Consider the following 22,882-nt stretch of genomic DNA (forward strand, 5'->3'; position numbering starts at 1 on the left):
CTTTAGTTTTCAGGCTTCTCTTCTGTGAAACCTGCTCCCAATTTGGATTCAGGAGACAGACAATATCTCTACTATCAAGCCTTGAAACGTATAATCTGTTTATACATTACTCTTTCAACATCTATCAATCTATGGTTTTCTTCCACAGCATGTCTTTGTGTTATCTTCATCCTCTTACCACATCCAGTTGTGGAAGATGGCCATCCCTCCCTGAGTCTGGTTCTGCTGGAGCTCATATGGGTCACATGGTTTTGGGATTTTTCTCTGTTTGCATTGTTGCATTATTGTAGTTTCTTTACCTTACAATATAATGCATAAGTCAATTATTGTCATGATTTAGCTCTAAATAAATTCAATTAAATTGGAATTTAATTGAAGTGAATCATGAACAAAAATAAACTCAAAATTCTGATGCATTTATAACTTACTTGCTGTGTAAAACATCTCCAAAGACTACCCCTTTCACCAGATTAATGTTGCTTTAACTACTCATTAACAGCTAATAGGTGTCACTGTAAGAGACGATTCAGTGCAAATGTTTCATATAGAATTTCACAGAAAAGTGCCACTTGTGAAATGACAACTGATATTTTAAAATTATTTTGAATCTTCTTTTTTGTAGTAACAATAATAGCAATAACTGTATAATTGGATTGGATACTGTAGTGGATATTCTATCTATCTATCTATCTATCTATCTATCTATCTATCTATCTATCTATCTATCTATCTATCTATCTATCTATCTATCTATCTATCTATCTATCAACATGGAGCAAAAAAATAAAGAAAGCGGGATTATGTGAGAATAAAAATACTGGTACGATGTCACTGAAATCAGGCAAATAGATGTCCTGTGTTCAATCGTAGCTTCCATCTCCTCGCTTCCGGGTCTTCGTCACCTGCCTTCTCGAGCTGTTACAGGTATAGGAGTCTTAAAAATGTTGCTGCTCCCTCCGATTGAATTGGTTACATTTTGGTTGATTTGGTGATACTCGTGTTTTTGTAGAGATCACCTGCGGATTGTTTCCTCTGAAGTTTTCCTTCCATCGATTGCTGGTATGTTTTAATATTGTGCCGTATTTTACGTTTATTTTACATCGCAGTAAACAGGTGTATTTATAGGTCGTAGTTGCAGAGAATCGGGAGAAGCCGTTTGATCGGTATGTAACTTTGATTTTTCACGGTCTTAGCATTATTTCTGTCACAATAGTCTTTTACTGTAAATGCTAAATTGACGTGCATTCACAACATGTCTGGCCCTGGGTGGGCGGCTGACAGCATTACAGTGGAGCCGCTACTGTTTCTCTGGCATACACTAAGAGAAGTGCAGGTGCTTTGCCTTTATGCTTTGTATTCTCCCTTCTTTCGTTCGGGAATTATTCAATTCGAGCAGTTTGTGTTTATAACAACTTCCCAGTACTGTTGTTTGTACTTGTGTATGTACATTTGGTTTTTGAACGAACGTTTCATTTGTAAATTGATAATATACAGTCCTGATCAAAAGTTTATGACCACTAGAAAAATGGTTATAAAAAAAAGAAAAGAAAAATTATTTGCATGGTTTGATCTTAACAAGGTTAACGTGGAGCTTCAACATACAAACAGAAATGGGAATGAGACAAAACAGTTTTTGAGCATGCGATGTATTGAAAACAACAGGCTGATCAAAGGTTTCCGACCACATGCCTTTATAAGGCCAAATCTGTGCAAAAATGTGGATTCATTGTCATTTTTTGATAAGTAACTTTTGAGGTCCGCCGTCATTTTGGTGTGTTCGTGTTACATCATTCCCTTTTACTCGCACTGCCACACACGCAACAACAACAACAACAACAACAAAAAAAAACCCCCACAAACCCCCCCCACACAGGAACATTGTATGTGTGCCTTGCTGTCCAACAGGTGCAGTAGTTGGTGATCCATTTTGCTTTTCCGTTTGTGCTCTATCCTTTCATTATATTCTCCGTTTTTCTCCCTCATTCCTTTTTCTTTCTTTATCCCTGCTGTCAGTGCTTGGATATGGCCATATTATTCATGTAAAGTAATAACAGAAGCAAAACGAATGGAAATGAACAGATTATGACTGCAAAATCTGCGGGACCGGACAAAAAACATTATTATTTTTATAGATAAATTAATAATTTGTTTCCTTTAATCAGGGGCTGAAGGAATAAAGTGGAAGTGAGTGGGTGCCTTAGTGGTGGTACCAGTTTATGTACCCGTTGTTTGAGCTGCACCGTAGTGTGTCTGCACCTGTATGTGCAAGTGAGCCACACGTGTGAGTTGGTGGCTTTTCTGGACTTGTTCTCGTCTGGCATCCCATTCACCTATAAGCCACAGCTCTGAATTGACAGTACATGTGCAATTGCTCTTTTAATTTGATAAGTTTTAAGTGGATGTCAATAAATTGTTTATTTTACACTCAGGGCCCTATTTCAGGAAGCCGGTTTAGTGCAAACTCTGAGTAAGTATACCCTGAGTGAACGAAAACTCTGGGTTTTCGGTTTCACAAAGCGAGTTTAGATTGATCCTGAGTGAGTTACTATGACGACACACTCCGTGAAGCTAACCTGCCCCCTAGCAGGTTTACTTCAACTAACCCTGACTTTCTCCGCCTCTTTGTCAGAAACCTGACTGTAGGAAGTGTCGGACATGGCGTGCCCCTTCCTTGAAGAGCCAGTAGATGAAGCCCAAATTCTCCGCAGAGCTCTCCTCCGGGAGAGAGTGATTAGAGCACGTTTGGACATTTTATCATTTCCTGATGATTTTCTGTGTGAATGTTACCGTTTTTCAGCACAATCTATAATTTATTTGAATAACATCCTCAGGCCTAATATTACTCATGTGACACATCGCGGACATCCTCTCAGTTCTATTCATATTATTTGTATTGGACTTCGTTTTTTGCAAACGGGAGCTTTCTGTATAACATTGGTGACGCTGAGCACGTTTCCAAGGCTACCGTCTGTCGGGCAGTCAGGAATGTTACAGTTGCACTGAAACGTCTCCTGCACTCGTCTGTGGTGTTCCCCGGTCATAGACCCACAAGATTTATCAAAGAGGGTTTCCACAAAATTGCAGGTATCAGGATGAACAAAACTTAATTCATGATGTGGTGATACTTGAACTACTACTTAAATTTTACATTTATTTTCACGGTTCCCAGGCGTGATTGGCTGTACAGATGGCACTCACATTCCAATCATTGCTCCTTCAGTAAATGAAGGAGACTATGTGAACAGGAAGTCTTTCCACAGCATTAATGTACAGGCACATAGTTCCCTGTAGCATTTCAAACTAACAAATTTTGCATTATAGTAATGGATGCTAATTTGCGTTCTCTGCACTGTGAAGATCATATATGATGCTGCCAACATTATCACAAATGTGGAAGCCAAGTGGCCAGGCTCTGTGAGTGGTGGTGGAGGACCCCCACCTGTTTTTCGGGCCTCCGCTTTTTTTCTGTTTGCTATAACGGGTCACATTTGAGCATACAGAGTAAGCAAATATTTACTTGTAATGTGCTCAGATAATTTCAATAAGTGCTTACAGAAAGAAAATTAATGTAGCCTCTAACTGCAATTGATTTACATCGGACAAACAGACCAAGCACTATGGCTCATAATACAATTACACCTTACCTGTTTGGACTATATTTTTATATTTCATTTTTACTTGCTGCCAGGAACGTTTGGGGCCTGTTGGGTTGCACCTGCGCTCACATCACATCACGAAATAAAATGTATAAAATATAAAATAAAATAACATATAATAAAATAACGTGTTAAATGGGTGGAAATCCCTAGATCAATGTTTAAATTAACACTCACGCATTGACTCTGTCGGCTATGTTTTGCCATGCATGCTCCCTTTGTTTTGCAGCTGAGGCTGTGTTACTTTTTTTCCGCAAAATTTGCATGTTATCGGCATATGCTGCCATCAGAATTTCGGCCTCAAGCGCTGTAAAATACATTGACCGCGCCTTCTTTCCCTCCGTCTCCATGGTGACTCGCTTAATCTGTGCTCCACTGATCAGGGCTTTATGTATCCTCGTGCGTGCGCTTAACTTGGGGTTAAAGCAACTCCGCGTTGACTGAACTAATTGTTATCAGCCTTTCTGAAACCGAATATTCCGAGTTGGACAGTTCGGGGTTACTCAACCCTGAGTATCGTTTTTCACTCTGAGTTTTCTAAACCGGCTTCCTGAAATAGGGCCCAGAATCCGGTTCTCCGAACACACCTGCTGTTGACGATTAGTACAGCTGGATGAAGTAATGTGAGATCACTGGGTGTAGTAAAAGGGGCTACGCATCGATAGTAGAAACATTGATCGGCAACCCTCTGATTGGTCGGCGAAAATGTCGAAGGAGAGCGCTCGGTATTTTTCGGCAGCAGAGCAAGAACTCCTGAGTGAGGGATTTCAGGAGTTTCAGAGTTTAATCAGAACGCAAGGGAACACTGCAAAGGCTGCAAAAGCAAGGAGAGAGGGCTGGCAGAAAGTTACTGACAAATTAAACTCGTAAGTAATTTAATTACATTATATTATATTATGTTATATTATATCCCCTTTCACATTAGAGCCACAACAGGACCCACTAGAACATGGGAACAAGTAAAAGTGAAATATAAGAATATTCTACAGAATGGTAATATTTATCACTTATATATATAAACTGTTTGTTTGTTCATAACAGCAACCAAGAAAAGGGCAGAGCAACAAAAGACAGGTGGTGGTCCTGCACCCCCTCGTCAACAAGTTGGTTAAGTAAATAATACCCTCACGGGAATATCGATATCTCTCAATGAGCACACTGAGCTAAAGGATCCTGTCTGTCCTGCAATATACGCTGGATTCTGAGGACTCTCCTTATCAATCTTGCACCTTCCGCAGTGGGTGGCTCGCGTATACGGACAGGACATGGCTGCGACAGGCTTCCCAAATCCACCTTCGCTTTTATAGCCGTGGTCTCTCATCTTGATTACACGAAGTAATTTACAATTACTACTCTGAAATATGAATTACATCTGTAATAATCACATACATGTAATAGAATGTTAATAGTACATTTCCCTTTTTTAGGAAATGACCTGTATGTATCTGTGTGAAATCAATAACAGGATCAAGTGCTGCATTATCTTTAGTTACATTGATGTTATTTATTTAAGGTGAAACAGTGGTGGAATATCGCTGTTGCTTTCGTATGAATGAAGCGGACATACCTGCGTGGCCGCGATCTAATCCTGTTTACATAAAGTAAACCTGCTCCCGAGCAGGTTTACGCTTACGGCTCTGTTGCTATGGCAGCAAGTCCCGGATGAGCTTCGGGGAACCGAACGATCCAAGATCACGCGAAATCGTCAACAATCAAATCCAGCTAACTTACTTAGCGAGGTACGAAGAACGGGCGCCTGTTCTTCGTACCTCGCTAAGTAAGTTAGCTGAAACTCCTGAACTCCCTCAATCAAGAGTTCTTGCTCTGCTGCCGGAAAATACCGAGCGCGCCCCTTCGACATTTTCGCCGACCAATCAGCGGGTTGCCGATCAATGTTTCTACTATCGATGCGTAGCCCCTTTTACGACACCCAGTGATGTCACATTACTGCGTCCAGCTGTACTAATCGTCAACAACAGGTGTGTTCGGGGAACCGGATTAGCGAGCTCACGGTTAGCGCGATGGTTTGGTCTTGGATGTGTCATTTGATCTTGGATGTAGTGAGCGACGTACGAAGAACGGGCCCCAGGTCTGTTATAGACATGAATAAATAAACAGATAAATAGAGAATTTATAGGTTGGGGTTATCTTGGAAATAGCAAGTCTGTTTGGTGCAGTATCGCATTCAGATTATGACTGCAAAATCTGCAAAATGGGACAAAAAACATGCATGAATTATATTGTTTTTGCCTGCAAGGCAGTGAAGACAGGGATGGGGAACTCAAAGTATTGTCCTTTTGAGTCTCAGGTTTAAGTAGCAGCTTTACTAATATTGACCTGTGACTATTTCATGGATTCAGTGCAGCTGCTGAATAGATCACCTTCAGTGTCATTAAAAACACTGATAATGTTACTTAGGACAAAAACACATCATAGTTAATTAAGGCTGTTTTAATAAGGTTAAAGTTTTACCCAGTTATGATACAGCAAAACTAATTTTATATTTGGTAAATGTATATATTCTTAAGTAATTTAATAACAACAATTAAATTACTTAAGAATTTGTAAGTAATTTTGTAAAGTTTTGTATTAGGAAAATTTGTAAATGCATTGTTCTTTAGTTTCAGTTTGTGTATATTATGAAAACAATCTTGCCATGCTGTTGCATCACTTATTCAATCAATCTTGCTTCCTGCAGCCTTTCTGACCTTGTAAATAACATAAACATAGATGAATAACATAAATACATAAATAATGAAGACATGGAACAAATCTGTGTCATGTCATTTATGTTTATTCTTTACAGAACTTTTTAAAACTTCCTTTTGGAAACTCTTTTTTTTCTGTTTCATCAAATCTGTGTTGACATTTTGACAGAATAGTAAAGAATGAGTGTCCAAAGAGCACATTTGCTTGTCATACCTAACAGTTACTGTTTGTTTGTTTTTTCTTAATGTATTTGTTTTCCAAAGTTATTTCTTTTTACATTTTTCCTAGTGGCTTTTTAAAAAAAAAATTGTCACATTTAAACAAAACTAAATGTCAGTGTTCCTGTATTCAGCTCCTTATTTTTACATGTCCACTAAAATCCTTGAGCCAAACATCCAGCCATTTCCATCACCTCTGCAATAACACTAGCTCTTCCATCTTTTAGCACTTACCCTTACTCATCCCCTGACTAGCATCTGTTTATGATAAGATCTGGTTCCACTCACCTCCTTTTGTTCTACTTACCTTCTCTTGCTTTTTTGCTTTTTTTTTTTTTTTGTACCTTAATCGACTTTTGTTTTTAAAACTTCTACTTATTGTTGGACTTCTCCTTTTTTGTTTTTGTTCCTGACTGTTCCCAGTCTATGCCTTCTGGCTGACTTCACCCTCTCTGAAAGAACCTTTTCTACCGCATCTTCAATAGCAGGTAAACTATTTGAACTTTTGCTCTAAACGTATTGTTTATATATCTGCCTATTCCTAGCCATTTTGTTGTTTGATTAGAAATTACAATTTATCTTTCAGTTTTTCTTCGTGGTCATGGATGATTTTGTGCGAAACAAACTGACTGAATGGGATCTACAAAAGTGGATGGATAAATTTGAAGGTAAGGTATTACTATGCATCACTGATGAGCACAGATTTTAAACAATATTGATGTGATGCAGTGTTTAACACGTCAGTTTGGCAAGCGAAAGGTCACTGGATTGTTTCCAGCTGGAGATTTGGGTCTGTATCAGGAAGAGCATATTGTCTTTCTTCTATTGGGGCGACCGTGGCTCAGGGGGTTGGGTATGTGCATCTGTAACCGGAAGGTCGCTGGTTCAAAATCCCCGGGCTCTCTGTCCTGGTCATTGTGTCCTTGGGCGTGTGTGAATACGAGAGTGAATGAATAGTGAATAGTGTCCTGGTTGTACATGCCTGGAACACCTCACTCAGAAGGTGCCCAGGAGGCATCCTTGTCAGATGCCTGAACCACCTCAACTGGCTTTCCACAGAGCAGTGGCTCCTGGGTGACTTCTCACCCGATCTCTAGGGGAGAGGCTAGCTGCCCTTTGGAGGAAGCCCATTTCCGCCACTTGTATCTGCGATCTTTCAGTTACTCACAGCTCATGATCATATATGATGATAGGCATGTAGATCGACTGGTTAATTGAGAGCTTTGCTTTTACACTCAGCTCTCTCTTCACCACGATGGAACAGAACAACGTCCACATCAATGCAGCTGCAGCACCAATCTGTCTTTTGATCTCCTGCTCCCTTCTCCCATAACTCATGAACAAGACCCGAGACATATAATGTACTTAATGCTATGTGGACCAAGCTCATGCAACAGTTGTATAAGGATCAAATGGCCCATAACAATGGGTCAGACACCAAATACTCCAGAAACAACACCCACTCTGTGAAATCTATAATCCAGTTTTGAGATCCTTTCCCAAACGCCTTAATGTCCACTCACATCCTTGGCCTCTTGACCTCAAGAAATCACATGGTTGGGGCTTGGTTTCACAATAAGTTCACCTGAAACCTTGGCTGATTGTTACCTACACACGTTTTCACACCTTGGCTCGTGGGATTATGTAGAGGATCAACAGGGAGCTCTTGACCCCGTTGGGGGACACTCCCCTAGGACTTAAATCTGGGACTATCCACCATTTGGCCCTAGAACTGAAGAAGCTTCCCGGATGAGAGGTGAAACGTCTTCAAGCAACTTAAAAAAGTCCAGACACTTTACTTTCTAAGCTCTTTAGACTACAATGACCTGGATGACTGAGAACCTTCACAGACATGTGTAGTAATTTTTAAATGATTTGCACTTCTGCATTACTAAGATTTATTTAATTACAGATGAAGAAATTACAGAGGAAAGCTTTTATGAACTTAATGATGAACTCATTGATAAATTGATTCCAAAAGTTGGACCAGGATTAAAGTTCAAGAAGAGATTCAAGCAGTTAAAGGTAATTTTACTGTATGCAATTTAATATTTCTTATTGTACATTGTAACATTTGGTCTGATAAATCTCAATTTATGCAAATCTGTGTTAAAATTACATTGGTATCTGCAAATAACAGATTAAAACAGAACTATTTACCGGGCCTCTTTTGTTGTTGCTAGGAAAAACAAAGTGCAAATGAGGAAACAGTCAATTTATCTGCTAAAGTAAGTTAGATACAATTTTGCTATAACTGGCTAAGATCAATGATAGCAATTATGTATTTCAGTTATTTTGCACTGATTTTTTGTATTCACTATTAACAGGAGCAAGAAGATGCACCTGAATTAGATCAGGTAAGAATTATATATGTACACACACATTAGGGATGCACCGATACCGGTATCTGGTATCGGCCTCGATACCACATTTTCTAAAGTACTCGTACTCGTTAAAAGTCCCCCGATACCAGGGACCGATACCATGGTCTGAGACCTATCTGTGTTGAGCGGCATGTAAGGGGTTAATCACAGGTGCCGAGTGCCCGCCCCCAGGCCCCGGCTGCAGTTCAGAGCGGGGAGAAGGCGAGGCGAGACATATCAGCCGTGTGGAACTATTTTAAAGTGAATGAAGACAACAAAACAAAGGTGGATTGCAAATTGTTCTCAGCGAAATTGTCCAGAGGCTCAAAAGGTAGCGCATTTAACACAAGTAATTTAATCAAGCACCTAAAATCCCAACACGACAACGAGTACAAAGAGTTTACCCACGCTTATTTACCCATGCTTATTAGCACAGAGGAGCATAGCTGATGCTATAGCAGTGGGACGGAAAATAGTTGGGCATTTGAAACATTCCGCCTTAACCTACTCCCGCCTCGAGGACATTCAGGGACAGCTCAACCAGCCAATAAAGAGACTGCAGCAGGACGTACAGATGCGCTGGAACAGCACGTATTACATGCTCCAGTCCCTCATTGAGCAAAAGCGAGTGCTGGGGTGTATGTGTCCGAGCATGAACTCCCTGACTATCTCACCGCTCACCAATGGGCTCTTATGGAGACGACTGTTGCCATCCTCACCCCCTTTGAGGAACTAACTACAAAAGTGAGCAGCTACGATGCACTAGCCTCTGATGTCATGCCAGCTGTGACTGTGCTAGTGAGACTTCTAAACAGAGAAACAGACGAGGACCACGGCGTCAAGACAATGAAAGCAACCTTACTGGCAGCTGTCAAGAAGCGCTTCAGTGACGTCGAGAACAACCCACTGTACTTCATCGCCACCATATTTGACCCAAGGTAAAGTCTGTGTGCTATAGGTATTCAATGATAAACTACAGTACTAAATGTAAGATTATTTTACATCTGAAATATTATATATTTGTAACTAAAATACACGAATACATGAATATGTTGCATACAACATGCTTTTCATTTTAAATAAATGTTCTTAATTCCAAACCAGTCCCTTGTTTTGTTTTTTTGGTTTTTTTTGTTAAATTATAGGACTAAAGCTGTTACCTGTAAATTTAAATCGTGTTTTTATTAAGTACTCGGTATCAGTATCGGTATCGGCGAGTACTGAAATGCAAGTACTCATACTCATACTCGTTTTTCAAAAAAGTGGTATCGGTGCATCCCTAATACACACACACACACATATATATAATCTCATGCATTAATATGTACATTGATCCCCAGGTTTTGCCATCCACAAGTGGTAAAGGTAAGATGTATGCCATCTTATTTATTACAAGCAGTATTGAGCAGTATTTTCAAGACAACAGTCACTTGGACAGAATAATATCATTGAAATTAAATATTAAATTTGACTCCTGAGCAAATCCCAGAGAACAAAGTTGTATATTTATCCTTTTCTTTAAATATTTTTCTATCCAATTAGGAAAGAGAAAGTTCGACCTACCGGACGAGTCCAGCAAATTGCAACCACCAGCTAAACGACAACGTAGCTCCCAACCATTGGGTATTTCTCTCTAAACATTGGCCATTAAACAAATCTGCCATTTTTTAATGTATTGGTTTATTGGTGTAAAAGTATGTTATTAAAATTTACTTTTGAAGAGGCAACAACATGAGTGCTACATATACCATAATTAAAGTTACCATATTGTGTGCCTGATACATTACATTCACACAGGCCCTCCCAGGCCCCCATACCTGGGAGGGCCTGAGATGCTCCCAGAGAGGGGAGACCCGACGGGACAAACGTGCATTCCCACTCTCATGCACACATATACACATACTCTGCACTCACCCAATATGGAGACAAACAGAAAAGGACACTGTACACACACCCACACTCCCCAAACATACTCTATACCCCAGGTCCAGGTACCCTGGCCCCCGAACTGGAGTTACTCTTGCTGAGACTGGCAGGAGCTGAACCACTAACCCTGAAGTGGTAGCTTAGTGAGCTGTGATTGGCAGGGCTGGGTTTACTCATATTTCTCCTCTTCCAGCCTATGGGCTGGTTAATGGGTCCTAAATGTCATTTGTATGAATGTAGATTAATGACAGTTGAAAGCTTCAGGCCGGAGATCCTTTCAGTATCTTTGCTATTCTCAGGATTGCGCTCTAACACATAGAGCTCACATGGTGTTTCTGGGATCTGTTGTAGTCACCCTCCCAGTTTGGGCATTACTGCCCTGAGTGCTCTGATTACCATGGTGGGGACCACTCTGCTTTCACCCTTCACATCTTATAAAGTTCTTCTCTCAGCCCTTGGAATTTCTCAAGCTTCTCGTTTTACTTCTTCCTAATGACATCATATCTTGATATAGTTACATCTATCACTACAGCCAGTCTTTTTGCTCCATCTCCAGGCTTGGTGGGGCTGCTGTTCTTATATTCCTCCAGTGCTACTTAGCGTACACCTTGTATGGTTTACTGAAGAAGGACATCTGGCTTGTCCTCCTGGCCTCTATCTTTCTGGTGTACCTCTTCAGGTGGCTAGTGAAGGCTATGAGTCTTTGCTTCAGGCATGGGTAGCCTGCTGTACTTCTTAAGCATCCCTTTCTTCATCACACCTTTCTGGAGCTCTTATAATTGGCTAACTTCCATCCTTGCTGCCTTGATCTTGGCCTCTAGTCTCCTTTTTCATGGAGGATACTGCTTCTTGTGGCCTTTTTTTTTATCTTGTATCCAAGCATCCCAAAGATCACTGCTTCTGTGGTGTAGATCAACTGGTTGGTTTCAGTGATGGTCATAGTAAAGATTATCCATAATGCTGCATTTATTTCTTCTAGTAGACTGTCAGAGGATACATCTCATACTCTTGGTAATCAACCATGGAGGATCCAGGTTTCCAGCGTAGCCACAATATTTTCTTTAAGCTCAGCTGCTCTCGTACTCAATCCCTTGAATACACCAGTTGTTCTTGGAGTTCTGTGAGATCTGGTGATCATAAAATCCCCTCTGACCTGACGTGACCTGTCCCACCGTTGCCATAGCATTTGCGTTATACAGCATCAGTCCTGAGTTGTGTTAGCAGTTACTTCTCTTGGATGCTGGAACAATGAGATACTTGTTGTTTTACAATTAGTCTAGATGTTAGTCTAAACAGGTTTAATCAGATTGGTAAAGCTGTTGTTTGGTCAGCATATCTTAGTTGCACTGCAATGTAGCATGTGACAATTAAAAGCCACAGTTTAAAGATTAGGTGTGGCATATCGTCAAAGTAGCCATTCATTTTACCGTAATCCTTGAATCTCTCCCAAATTATGTCCTTTCATCTATTTTCTTACCATGGTAATTTCACCTTTCTCCATTCCTTTTTCACTCTTTTGGGAACTGCTGTCCCTCATGTACTTCTCTATGGTGGATGCTAGCAACATCAGCCTCCTGTGAGTGTGAGGGCTTGTTACTTGTTGGTGTCGGTGTCAGTTACCTTGACATATTTTGTTTCATTTATTGTAAGTGGATTTTTTTTCTCTTTCTCTCTTAGCTTTTCAGATTCATCTTTTCACCACTTCTTCCAGATCTGACAGTAGCTGAACCAAAAAGTGGGGGGTTTTCAATGAGTCCATGAAGCAAGACTGATCGAATGTGAGAATTAGAGAGATTACTTTGTGTAAGGTTACTGAGACAACTGGGGTGGATGATATTCTCCTTTATTTTTCTCAGGGATCTGTATGTGGTGCGGCTGTTTTGGTTGATATGCTTCTACAATGTCACATGGAGGTGGGACAGTGCAGTTAGACTGACAGACCAAGGTGGTGGACTACCGCCGAAAAGTCTTTGCCAGTGTAGTGCTAGGCACAGTCCAGCTATGAAATAATAAACCTTTTGACTCAGGAATAAAAATACAGCCATCGTAATCATCACAAAACACTGTACCAGCACTGTATGCTGCCAAAGATATTCTAGGTTGCATGGGAGTTTTCCAAACCAATCTATATGTGTCTTTTGGGATTCACCAGGGTATTTGATCCTGTGAGAAAAGTCTTTTGCGTCAAATTCAGATTTGGACTCGGATTAACAGTAGAAGATGGATGGATCCATAGGTTTATAGCTCTTGCTAAATAGTTGTTTACTTCTTTGCTTACAGAAGCAATCGTTCTGTCTGATGTAAAAAACATAATGAAATTCGTCCATGCCAGACTACACGAAAAAGACAAGCTCAGTGCTTTCCTGAAGTGAGTATTACGTTTGTTGTGTCTGTATAGCCATGTTAGAAAGCCATGTTTGTTTGTTTGCCAGCAAGTGATTCTAGAATCATAAATAATCATAGTAACATGGACATTCATTCCTTATTTAATTTGTAAGACTCAAGACCTTTTTACTATTACTTACTTTATTAGTTAGTTTAAAGTTGTATTGCTGACAGACAGGTTATAACAGAAAATGAATTCTTCCAATGCTTTTAGTGTGGATCACAATTAGTCTCACTTGGATTCGATTTAAGTCTGCCAGACTTTTATTCTGTATAGTACAGCTACTTTTATTTGCTGTTTATGGTATCCATAAATTTGAGGTAAAAATTTAACTCTTCAGCTACTAAATTTCTATATTTTTTTTTTCTGAGATAGCATCTAAAAGATTGAGTTCTTAGCAAAAACAAAAGCTATAGAAACGTGAAAAGCATTGTGATGATTATTTGTGTAGTCAGTTGGATCAGTTAACCCATATTTACAATCTTATTTAACAGGAAAAAAATTAGTGATTTGGAGACAGACAAGAGGGAGCTGGTTGGTGTATTTGGTAAAACTGGGGCTGGAAAGAGTTCTCTGATAAATGCCATCATTGAAGAGAAGAACCTTTTGCCTTCTGGAAGTGTCAGTGCATGCACCTCAGTCATGATCAAAGTGGAGGCTAACATGCAAGGCTCTAACTATGAGGCAGACATTGAGTTCATCACACCAGAGGTAAAATTAGTTTTAGCTGCAGAAATATAATTTCTTAGTATTCTGGGTTTAGGCCCTTTTAATAAAACTGAGAAGCATTTTTGTTTTTTAGGAGTGGAAAGATGAGTTGTGGTCATCTCATCAGTTTCTTGGGGATAATGAAGACTGTGAAATGGATGTTGATAATGACTATCATGACATCAGTGAAAAGTTTTCAGCGCTCTATGGAGAAGAATGGAAAGGAAAGTCCTCTGAAGATCTCATGGATGGAAAATATTTCAGAGAAATTCCAGAATTTCTCCAAGGCAGGAGGAAGATTTTGTCATGTGAATCAGTAAGACATCACCGCTCTATTACTTACTGACGCATTCTTGCAGGGGTGATGTATTCAGGATGGTATAATTTACATACAGCTTTGGTTTCAGTAATCCTCAACTGTGCAACTTAACTAGTGTGCCCAATATACATCACATGTATGAGACCATTGTCCACTAACTAAAAATCTGTTGTATTTTGTTATATTATCTGTCATTAGTTCATAGTTTCTTTTTAGCCCTGCAATGGACAGGCAACCCTGTCCAGGGTGTACCCCAATTTGCCATATGGCAACTGGAATAGGTCTGTGCCCCCTTGTGACCCTAGATTGAATAAGTCGAAGAGAATGAATGGATGGATCTATCAACTTTTTCTATTTGAAAAGTTGGTTCAAAATTCAAGTACAGCTGAAGTATGTGTGTTTTTTGAGTCATTTTAATAAAAGTTGTCACATTTCAGGATTTTACTGCTGTTAAGATAAGATAAGATAAGATAACTCTTTATTGTCATTGCACAGTCATACATAGTACAGTAGTACAATGAAATTGGAAAAACTGTCCTACGTCGGCACTACATATAACACAACACGACACGATATGACACATCACAACGTAACAAACAACACAACACAGTATATTAACTTAGTATAAAAAAGAAGAATAAGTGTATGTGTATTGCACACTGTTAAATGTCACAACAGGTCAAATTTGATCTGACCAGTATCTAAGGGTTAAATTACACCAAAACAGTCCTACTCTGAACAAATGCAAATCTGTACTTGCAATGTGCATTGTTTAAGTTGAATTTAACTTTAGAGAAGAGGACAAGGTGCAAGAACCCAGACTTTAATAGTCTGATTCTGGGTTATGACTTTAAAATGTGCAACACAGTGAATGTGTGAAATAAATTAGGCCCACAATCCCATTTGTGCTCCCAATGTGATGCACTGATCTGGTATTAAAACCAGAGATTCTTACAAGGCTGCTGTTTGGGGTCTTCCTAACATCAAAGCTGGTTGGGTTTGTAAGGAGTTCACATTTGCTTTAAAAACAGGAACAACATGCAAGTAAGTAAATATCTTAAAAATAAATGAAATATTTATTTTTCTTCTGTGTGCACTGTTTTTTAAAAAAATGTGCTTTTCTGTCATATTTTCTGCTGCTCTAATGGTTTAACTTGTAAAACACTTGTAGTGCTTAGAGTAATGATGTCTTACTTTTTTAAAATTATTGCAGGCTAAAGAACTCTCTGCAAGATGTGTCAAATACACAAGAAGTGACTCTAAACAGGGAAATGATAAAGATGTAAAGAAGTGGTACTGGCCTCTAGTGAAATGTGTGACTGTCAGGGTGCCAAACAATGATTTTCTCCAGCATGTCACACTTGTGGACCTTCCTGGAAATGGTGACCGTAACAAGAGTCGAGATAAAATGTGGAAACAAGTAATTTATTCACATATTCACTACTGTCTATTTTTAAATATGAAGTTTTGATAATAAGTTACTTACAGTTGAATTATAATATTCTTTCAGATTGTTGAAAATTGTTCTACTGTGTGGATTGTAACTGAGATTAATAGAGTAATCGCAGAAAAAGAAGCCTGGGAGATCCTGGAAAGTGCCAGCAGCTATATTGGAAATGGTGGCGAGTGTCGACAAATCCTATTTATCTGCACTAAGTCAGATCACATTGAAGATTCAGATGACCAGTAAGTATGACACAAAATGTGTATAGCTGTACACCCAATTCTGGAAAAGCTTTAGGTGTCAGACAGATGCGTCACAACAGGCTCTAGAATACTTCGGTATACCATAGAAGTTCAAGGTCAACTTAATAACTTCAAGCTACCAGTGACCAGTTCCAGTGGCTGTAAAATGAGCCCCAGTTTGCAATCCTCATGGTGCCACCTTCTTTCCAGAGAAGTGAGGTTTTCCCCTTATAACAAGCCATACTTGTTTAGTCTTTGTTCTAACCATATCATTGTGAACTTTGACATTTAGAATGCTAACTGAAGCCTGTAGAGCTTGACATGTAGCTCTTGATTGTTTTTTGTATTTCCCTGAATTTCACTGAGAATTTCAGTCTGACCTTCAGGTGAATTTTCTTAGATGGCCACTTATAGGATTGTCTCAACAACAACGTCTGCTTTTAAAGCGGTGCTCACTCGTTAATTAATTAATCAAGTACATTTTATCAGCAGTACCTAGCTGTTACGTACCCAGTAAGGGTGCACTTATTGCTTACTTAGAAAGGGTCTAGTTAGAGACTCCCCCTTACTGTCCAACTATATGTGCAAATATCTTTTCTTCTAGTTCAGCAGCTCAACGCCGGGACCTTATAGTTAAAAGAAACATGCAAGTCAAAGATGAAGTGAGGAAAGAATTCAGCAGGCTACACAAAATTAAGGTGAGCAAGCTGAAGAAAACTAACACAACAACTCTTTTTAATGTTAAGATTGTGTTCAAATGAAATCCATTTTCCCCAGAAACACTTCACTGTTGACCATTTCAAGGTCTTCACAGTGAGCTCCAAAGAGTTTCTAAAAAAGAAACGCTTAAATGCAGATGAAACTGGTAGGTAAAGTCTCCTTAAATGACAATATTATAGCTAAGAAATTTTTTTTTTTTTTTGCATTTTTTAACTGAAGCAAGAGTGAACGATTGGATTTAAATCAAAGTATGCACAGTCATGTAAAATTTCAGCATTCAAATTCCTTTTAACAGAAATACCCAAACTTCAGCAATTTTTGCAAGATCTCAATGACTGTCACTCAGAGACATTCAACTATGTGTCTGGAGCTTATGGGATTCTGTCTTTGATTCAAGGGGCCAACTGCAGAGGAGTGGTAAGTGGTAATAAATACTCAGATTTGTGATTAATATGTTTTTAAAGCTGTGTTTATTGAAAGTAAGTTTAGTAAAGTGTGTTCAGTTTCACTGGAAAATGACAAGGTGCACATGAAATGTGAATCTTAAAGACTTTTAGGAAAGCGCAACAGCAAAGTAAAAATACAACATTTTATAAAGCAGAATAAAACACAATTTTCAACTGCTTGAGAAAATAAAAGAAATTTACTCAGAAGGGAATTTTTAATCAAAGAATATTGGTATGATGTATGTTTTTAAACAGTTTCATTAAATCCTGAAAGCATGTTGTAAGTGAGGAGAGGGCCAGTAGAACAGTTCTTGCTATTGTGTTAGATGTTCTTACATTCTTAGACATGAATAAGAAAGTGCCAGGATAGCACTTCTCTAAGATAAGTTGCAGGTTGTGAATAATCCAATATTGGAAGTTGCATTGAGCGAGTAGTTGATGAATTAGTAATTTTGAATCTCAAAGTTCTGTCCAAACAAACCAAAAAATATTGCCCATACCTATTCCTTAATCTGAAATGCTGCTTTTTTTTTCTTTTTCTTTTTTTCGCTTGTATTTTTACTTTTGACTCGTTTGTGAAGCTCTTTTTAAAAATGATATATTTTGATAAAAATTGTAACATGTTCTTTTTTTTTAAATTTATTTTAGGCTAGTAAAAAACATGTGTGTGGAGAACTTGAGAGAACAATGAGCCAACAACTTACGCAAGTCGCAAAAGCAATGGCAGAGGCCTATAGGACTTTTGAGAGATGCCTTAGCAAGGGAGTTGAAAGCTCCATCTGTTCATATGGACAAAAACTGAAGACCTTCTTGTATTATGTATGTATAAGCTAGTTCCATCAACACAAGGAACTTTGCATTTTATATGATTATGTGTTAAAATGTTCTCTACTTTGTTTCAGAGAAAGAAGGGTAGTGCTTTTCACTGGACACTAAAGCGTGTTGTTCAGAGTGGTGGCATCTACAAACAAAAAAAAGGGAAGCAAATAAACATTAACATGATGTTAGCTTCATACTTGATGGACAGCATTGATGAAGATTTCAGAAAGACCTTCCCGTAAGGATACACATTATATACCACACCTTTTAACAAATAAAAACATGAAATGGATATGTAAAAGTCAGTTTTAAAATAAAAAATTCTACTTCTGTCTGTTAAAAGCATCCTGTTTAAATGTTTCAGAAATGAAGTTAAATGCAGCGCATTTAATGGTGTAATTGAAACATTTTCACTTAACACCGATTTTTTGAATAAATACCACAAAGATGTTGAACTGCAGCTGAGATTTCTCAAGACAGAGGTAAAAGATTAAACTTCCCAATATTAGTGAAAACAGAAAAATAATGATTCATATATATATATATATATATATATATATATATATATATATATATATATATATATATATATATATATATTTTATTTTTTTTATTTTTTTTTTTTTTCTAAGGAGGAAAAAATCAAGGCAAAACTCAATAAAATCATCCGGACGCAGAAGAAAGATGTCTACAACAGTGTGACACAGAAAATTAAAGAAATTATGGAAGAAAGCTACATCAGTAATAAAGAGATTTATAAGTTGCCGCTACGATACATTTCTTTTTATCATGATTCTGCATCAAAAGTCTGACAGATGTTTTATGTCTTACTCTAGAGGCCGCAGCATTCAGAGGACGAGGCACACTGAACAACATGAGGGAGACTATTGAGAGACATGTGCACTCAAATAAGAACATGTTTGAGCGGGCAAAAAATACCATGTTGGAGAAGCTGAATGCCTTGATGGTTTGTTATATTTTATATTTAAACATATTTATATTTGAACACAATTTAAACCATACTGTTGCACATCAATTTTCCTTTGTCCAATATTTACACAATGCCTTTTTCTGTTTGAGTGGATATTATAAGAAAAGTGTTTCCTTGAGTACTTTCCTCAGTCCTAGCAACCTCCAACGCATCTTAAGTTGTGTTTTTTAAATGTATTTCTCACTGGTTCTTTGATAAGTGATTAAAAGTTTGGTACTATCTTAGCAATACATCCTAGAGACGCTGCAGAAAACGATGATGGAATCAATTGAACTCTCACTTAAGACTGATAACTGCTCACTTCCAGGTAAACATTTCTAAAGACAATAAATACAACTTCAACTTCACCAAAACCTGAATATCTTATTTTTAATATTTTTGACCTTTTTTGTTTGCTTGTTTTAGATTTTTCAACAGAGCTTTTAATGGTGAAGGAAAATTATGACAAACTTAAAAATAGCGCAGTCGTCAGATGAAGAAATGTCACTAACTGAGGGAATATCAAAAGGTCATATTTTGACTAGGAACTGATTCCACAATGTTACTAATGAGATTCTCAATTTCAATATTGTATTTGTTTTTTAAACATACAAATTTCAATACATATTTTAAGCAAATATGATTTCCATTCATGTTCCATGTTATGTTAAGATTTTTAAGTATCTTTTCTATAGTTTTGAATTTTTTCAAGCACATGTTTTGTTTTCAATTTTATATTTAAGTGTTTTTTACTATTATTGTTATTATTGTACCAACGACAGTTTCTTTTCAAAATGTGTCCTACATTCATTCTACTTAAACACACTTAATGCAGTTCTGAAATCATGTCTTTGGTAACATCATTACCAAAGACATTATATTGTTGTGTTGATGCATTTTCTTTTTAATCTTGCAGCTTTTTGCAATTTTTTTTACTTTTGTCGGTAATAAGCAGAGATTTGTAGAGACTGTTTTCAAAAGTGTGTGAAAGAGTGAGGCAAGTTGGTTACTGTCAGTGGTAGCAGTGAAATTGTCCTTCAGTTAAAAGCAAATAAAAATGTATGTTCTCAGAAGAAGTTTAGTTAAAACAAATAAAAGCATGTAACCACAGAGAAGATGCAGTGATGTGGTGGAGGACATGCAGAGGGTGTGACTGAAGAGAATCCCAAGAATAGAGTAAAATGAGGCAGATCTGCTGTGGCGATCCCTAAACAGAAGCAGCTGAAAGAAGACGATAGTTTCACATGTATCTTCCTTTTCAACAATTGCTCTTTATTTATCTATGTTATTGCAATTCTCTTACAAAAGTCAGTAAGGTTTTAGAGTAAGTGTCCAAGTAGAACAGTTATAACAGTTTTGGCAAGTTTCTTTTAATATTTTTTATTCATTGGTCACAGAGCTGAGACATACTCCACAATAATGGTCTTGAATTAAAAGTTTTTAAGGACAAATATTTGCTTATTGTACGATGATGGTTCATATCAATGACCACATGAGAAATGTTGCAAAATAGAAGAAACTGTTAAACTATGACGAAAATTACATCATTCAGCTATTTGCAACTTTTTTTTTTGTTTTATTTAGTTCAATCTGCTCTAAATCTAAAGGTGTGCATGTATTTGATATTGTATACTGTTCGATAAAACATTAGTAAAGGTGCAAATTGTGAGAGGGTAACTTTTGTTGCCAACCTTCTTTTTGTGTTATTCTTCCAGAAAAGGTTAGTTTTACATGAAGAAATTTTTTTTAAATCAAGATATACCACAACTTCACTTCAGAAATAAGGGCCGAGAGATTTCAAAACAGAACTGATCCAGGCCTTTTAGTGTTTTGGGTGTGGACTGTTTTCCCTGCTTCGTTTGTGTCATGGTCCTGGGTCGTTGACCCAGCGTTTTGTTTTGTGATTATTTCCCTCTGTCTAGTTATTCTGTGTCCTCCCCCCTTGTGTCCGGTTCGGGTTCTAGATTTCCTGTTTTGTTCTGAAAGTCTGTGTCTGTTGTCATTGTGTTCAGCTTGTGTCCTCCAGTCATCATGTGTATTCAGATCAGCTGTTCTTCCCTCCTGTGTGCGATTACCTGATTACCTTGTGTGTGTATATTTAGTGGGTGTCGGTCTGTGTTTGTTGTCGGCTCGTCTGCGTTCATCCATGTATCACTGCGTTAATCTACATTCATCTGCGTTCTATGGTGTTCCTGTCTCTGCGTCTCTCTGCCCCGCACCCCTTTGTATGGTCCCAGGTTTGTCACTTAGTTTCTCCCAGTTTAGGTTTCCGTTTGTAATTACTCGTGCTTCATTGCCTGTTTTTGCCACTACCACCCTGTAAATAAAACGTCATTCGTATCATCAGTTTGCTGCATTTTGGGTCCTCCTTTTCCTCCACACCACACGGCTCCCTCCCCCAGCCGTGACAGTTTGATTCTTGTGCTTGTTTTCATGTCTGAAGAGGAGGACAGAAGCAGAGGTTAATTATGTGTACGAGAAACAATTTGCTTAATGCAAATTTTCCTGTACCTCTGGGAAGTTTTGCATTAAGTAGATTTGTGTATGAGAACAAAATGTAAATGGAAAAGTGGCAGGATTTGATCTTTAGTTCAGTTTCATTTTCTTTTAATCAGAAACTGAAAGTCACTCAGTCTTGTTGTCATTTCATTAAGAACATGACACCTTTTTGCCCTCAGCAGATTTTCTTATCTATGGCGTTATTTTTGTGCCACTGTTCTGAGCGTAGTAAAAAAAAATTTGCAGGCACAAGTGTTGCATTTTGAGGAGAAATTTATTTTGAGCAAAGAAAAGCTAATTTTGAGTGAACAAAATTCACTGTTGCGTGCAAAAAAATTATTTCGGTGTTTGCTATTATCCACACACACACACAATAGCAGCCCCTTCTGCTCAGTTTTTGCATTTACGCTTGCTCGCAATGTGTTGCTCGTGTTCTCAACATTTCTGCCCGTGTGCATTCAACTCTTTCTGTACACCGTTATATTTGTGCCAGAAAACCAGCCAATCTCAAACTTGGATGCAAAAAAATCTGATTGGCTGTTTTGGTCTCCAATCAGCTCGAAATGACGAGATGCAATATCCCAGAATGCATTTCCTCCAAAACTCAAATGAGGCAGTGGCAGAGGAACGCATAGTGGCGGAGTTTGAAATATTACTCTTTCTGGATCACAAAATAAACTTTTAAGATATTTTCAGGCAAGAATGTTGCAGTGTAAACTTCAAATATCTACTCGATTTATCAAGACATTATATATTTGCAAAAGTGCTTTTTCAGACCATCTCTGAATCGAGGAGGGGGCCTCTTCCGCCATCTTACAATGCTGTGATTGCAGCCATTCCCCAACTCTAAATATTAAATTAAATAACTGTTAAAGCCACAGATAACTTTTGATGATTATACTGCTGTAATAAAATCTGTTTCTTGGGAATAATTTTTATAAGCCGTCTTGACAATTTAGCAATTATTAAAGCTCACTGGTGGTTTCATTGTTTATTTTGCTTCCTGTTGGAGTCACACATCTGGATTTCCCAGCACAATGTGATGTAGTTTTTATATTATTTTGTTTTCTTGCTTCCTAATCTGTACTGATTCTAAAAGAATGCATGTAGTTGATATTGTATACTGTTTAATAAATCTTGAGTGAAAGCAAATATTTATTTTAGTCATAAGATGGAAACATATTTATTATAACCTAGATCTTTTTGCCCTAAAACCACCAAACAATTGCATTTCAGGACCAACATACAGTGGTGTTAGAACGTGTTTGCTCTCTTCCTAATTTCCTATTTTTGTGTTTGTCACACTTCAGTGTTTCAGATCAGCAAACAAATTAAAACATTAGAAAAAAATTATACAAGTAAACACAAAATGGACATACAAGAAAAAAAAAACATCATGTAGGGGGCAAATACTTTTTCACATCACTGTAGTTTGAAACACTCCACAAAAATTGCAG

The 22,882-nt window shown here is 38.0% G+C and overlaps 1 protein-coding gene and 1 long non-coding RNA gene across 5 annotated transcripts in view; one reads left to right on the forward strand and one right to left on the reverse strand.

Moving 5' to 3' along the window:
* LOC309705500 overlaps positions 1 to 22,882 on the reverse strand; it is an 82,714-nt gene that overhangs the window by 55,635 nt on the left and 4,197 nt on the right. The gene's annotated exons all lie outside the window — the stretch shown is intronic.
* On the forward strand, positions 887 to 22,368 carry LOC309705478 (nuclear GTPase SLIP-GC-like). 4 transcript variants are annotated; one of them, XM_082531347.1, is made up of 23 exons: positions 887 to 1,059; positions 7,007 to 7,071; positions 7,170 to 7,251; positions 8,496 to 8,608; positions 8,767 to 8,811; positions 8,911 to 8,940; positions 10,287 to 10,311; positions 10,489 to 10,569; positions 13,153 to 13,240; positions 13,753 to 13,969; positions 14,061 to 14,282; positions 15,499 to 15,705; positions 15,796 to 15,971; positions 16,576 to 16,669; positions 16,749 to 16,836; positions 16,987 to 17,108; positions 17,786 to 17,956; positions 18,040 to 18,194; positions 18,321 to 18,438; positions 18,589 to 18,697; positions 18,793 to 18,923; positions 19,173 to 19,254; positions 19,353 to 22,368. In XM_082531347.1, the coding sequence occupies exons 3-23, from the start codon at positions 7,185 to 7,187 to the stop codon at positions 19,421 to 19,423; spliced, it is 2,412 nt and encodes an 803-aa protein (XP_082387473.1). In that variant the 5' UTR covers positions 887 to 1,059; positions 7,007 to 7,071; positions 7,170 to 7,184; the 3' UTR covers positions 19,424 to 22,368. The 4 variants fall into 4 exon arrangements, with proteins under 4 accessions (XP_082387473.1, XP_082387476.1, XP_082387474.1 ...); XM_082531350.1 differs by lacking the exons at positions 18,321 to 18,438; positions 19,173 to 19,254; positions 19,353 to 22,368 and having other exon boundaries at positions 18,793 to 18,895; XM_082531348.1 differs by lacking the exons at positions 887 to 1,059; positions 7,007 to 7,071; positions 7,170 to 7,251; ... (1 more) ...; positions 8,767 to 8,811; positions 8,911 to 8,940 and adding an exon at positions 9,330 to 9,884.

This window comes from Aulonocara stuartgranti (genome assembly GCF_965226115.1).
Source record: "Aulonocara stuartgranti genome assembly, chromosome: 4".
NCBI classification, from domain to species: Eukaryota; Metazoa; Chordata; class Actinopteri; order Cichliformes; family Cichlidae; genus Aulonocara; species Aulonocara stuartgranti.

What these genes read in the sequence shown, in the direction of transcription:
- LOC309705478 (XM_082531347.1), top strand. Translation starts at nt 7,185, where the DNA reads ATGGATGATTTTGTGCGAAACAAACTGACTGAATGGGATCTACAAAAG. An exon ending in CAGTCAATTTATCTGCTAAA is followed by an intron (nt 8,812 to 8,910) that starts GTAAGTTAGATA and finishes CACTATTAACAG; the next exon opens with GAGCAAGAAGATGCACCTGA. An exon ending in TGAAGACCTTCTTGTATTAT is followed by an intron (nt 17,957 to 18,039) that starts GTATGTATAAGC and finishes ACTTTGTTTCAG; the next exon opens with AGAAAGAAGGGTAGTGCTTT.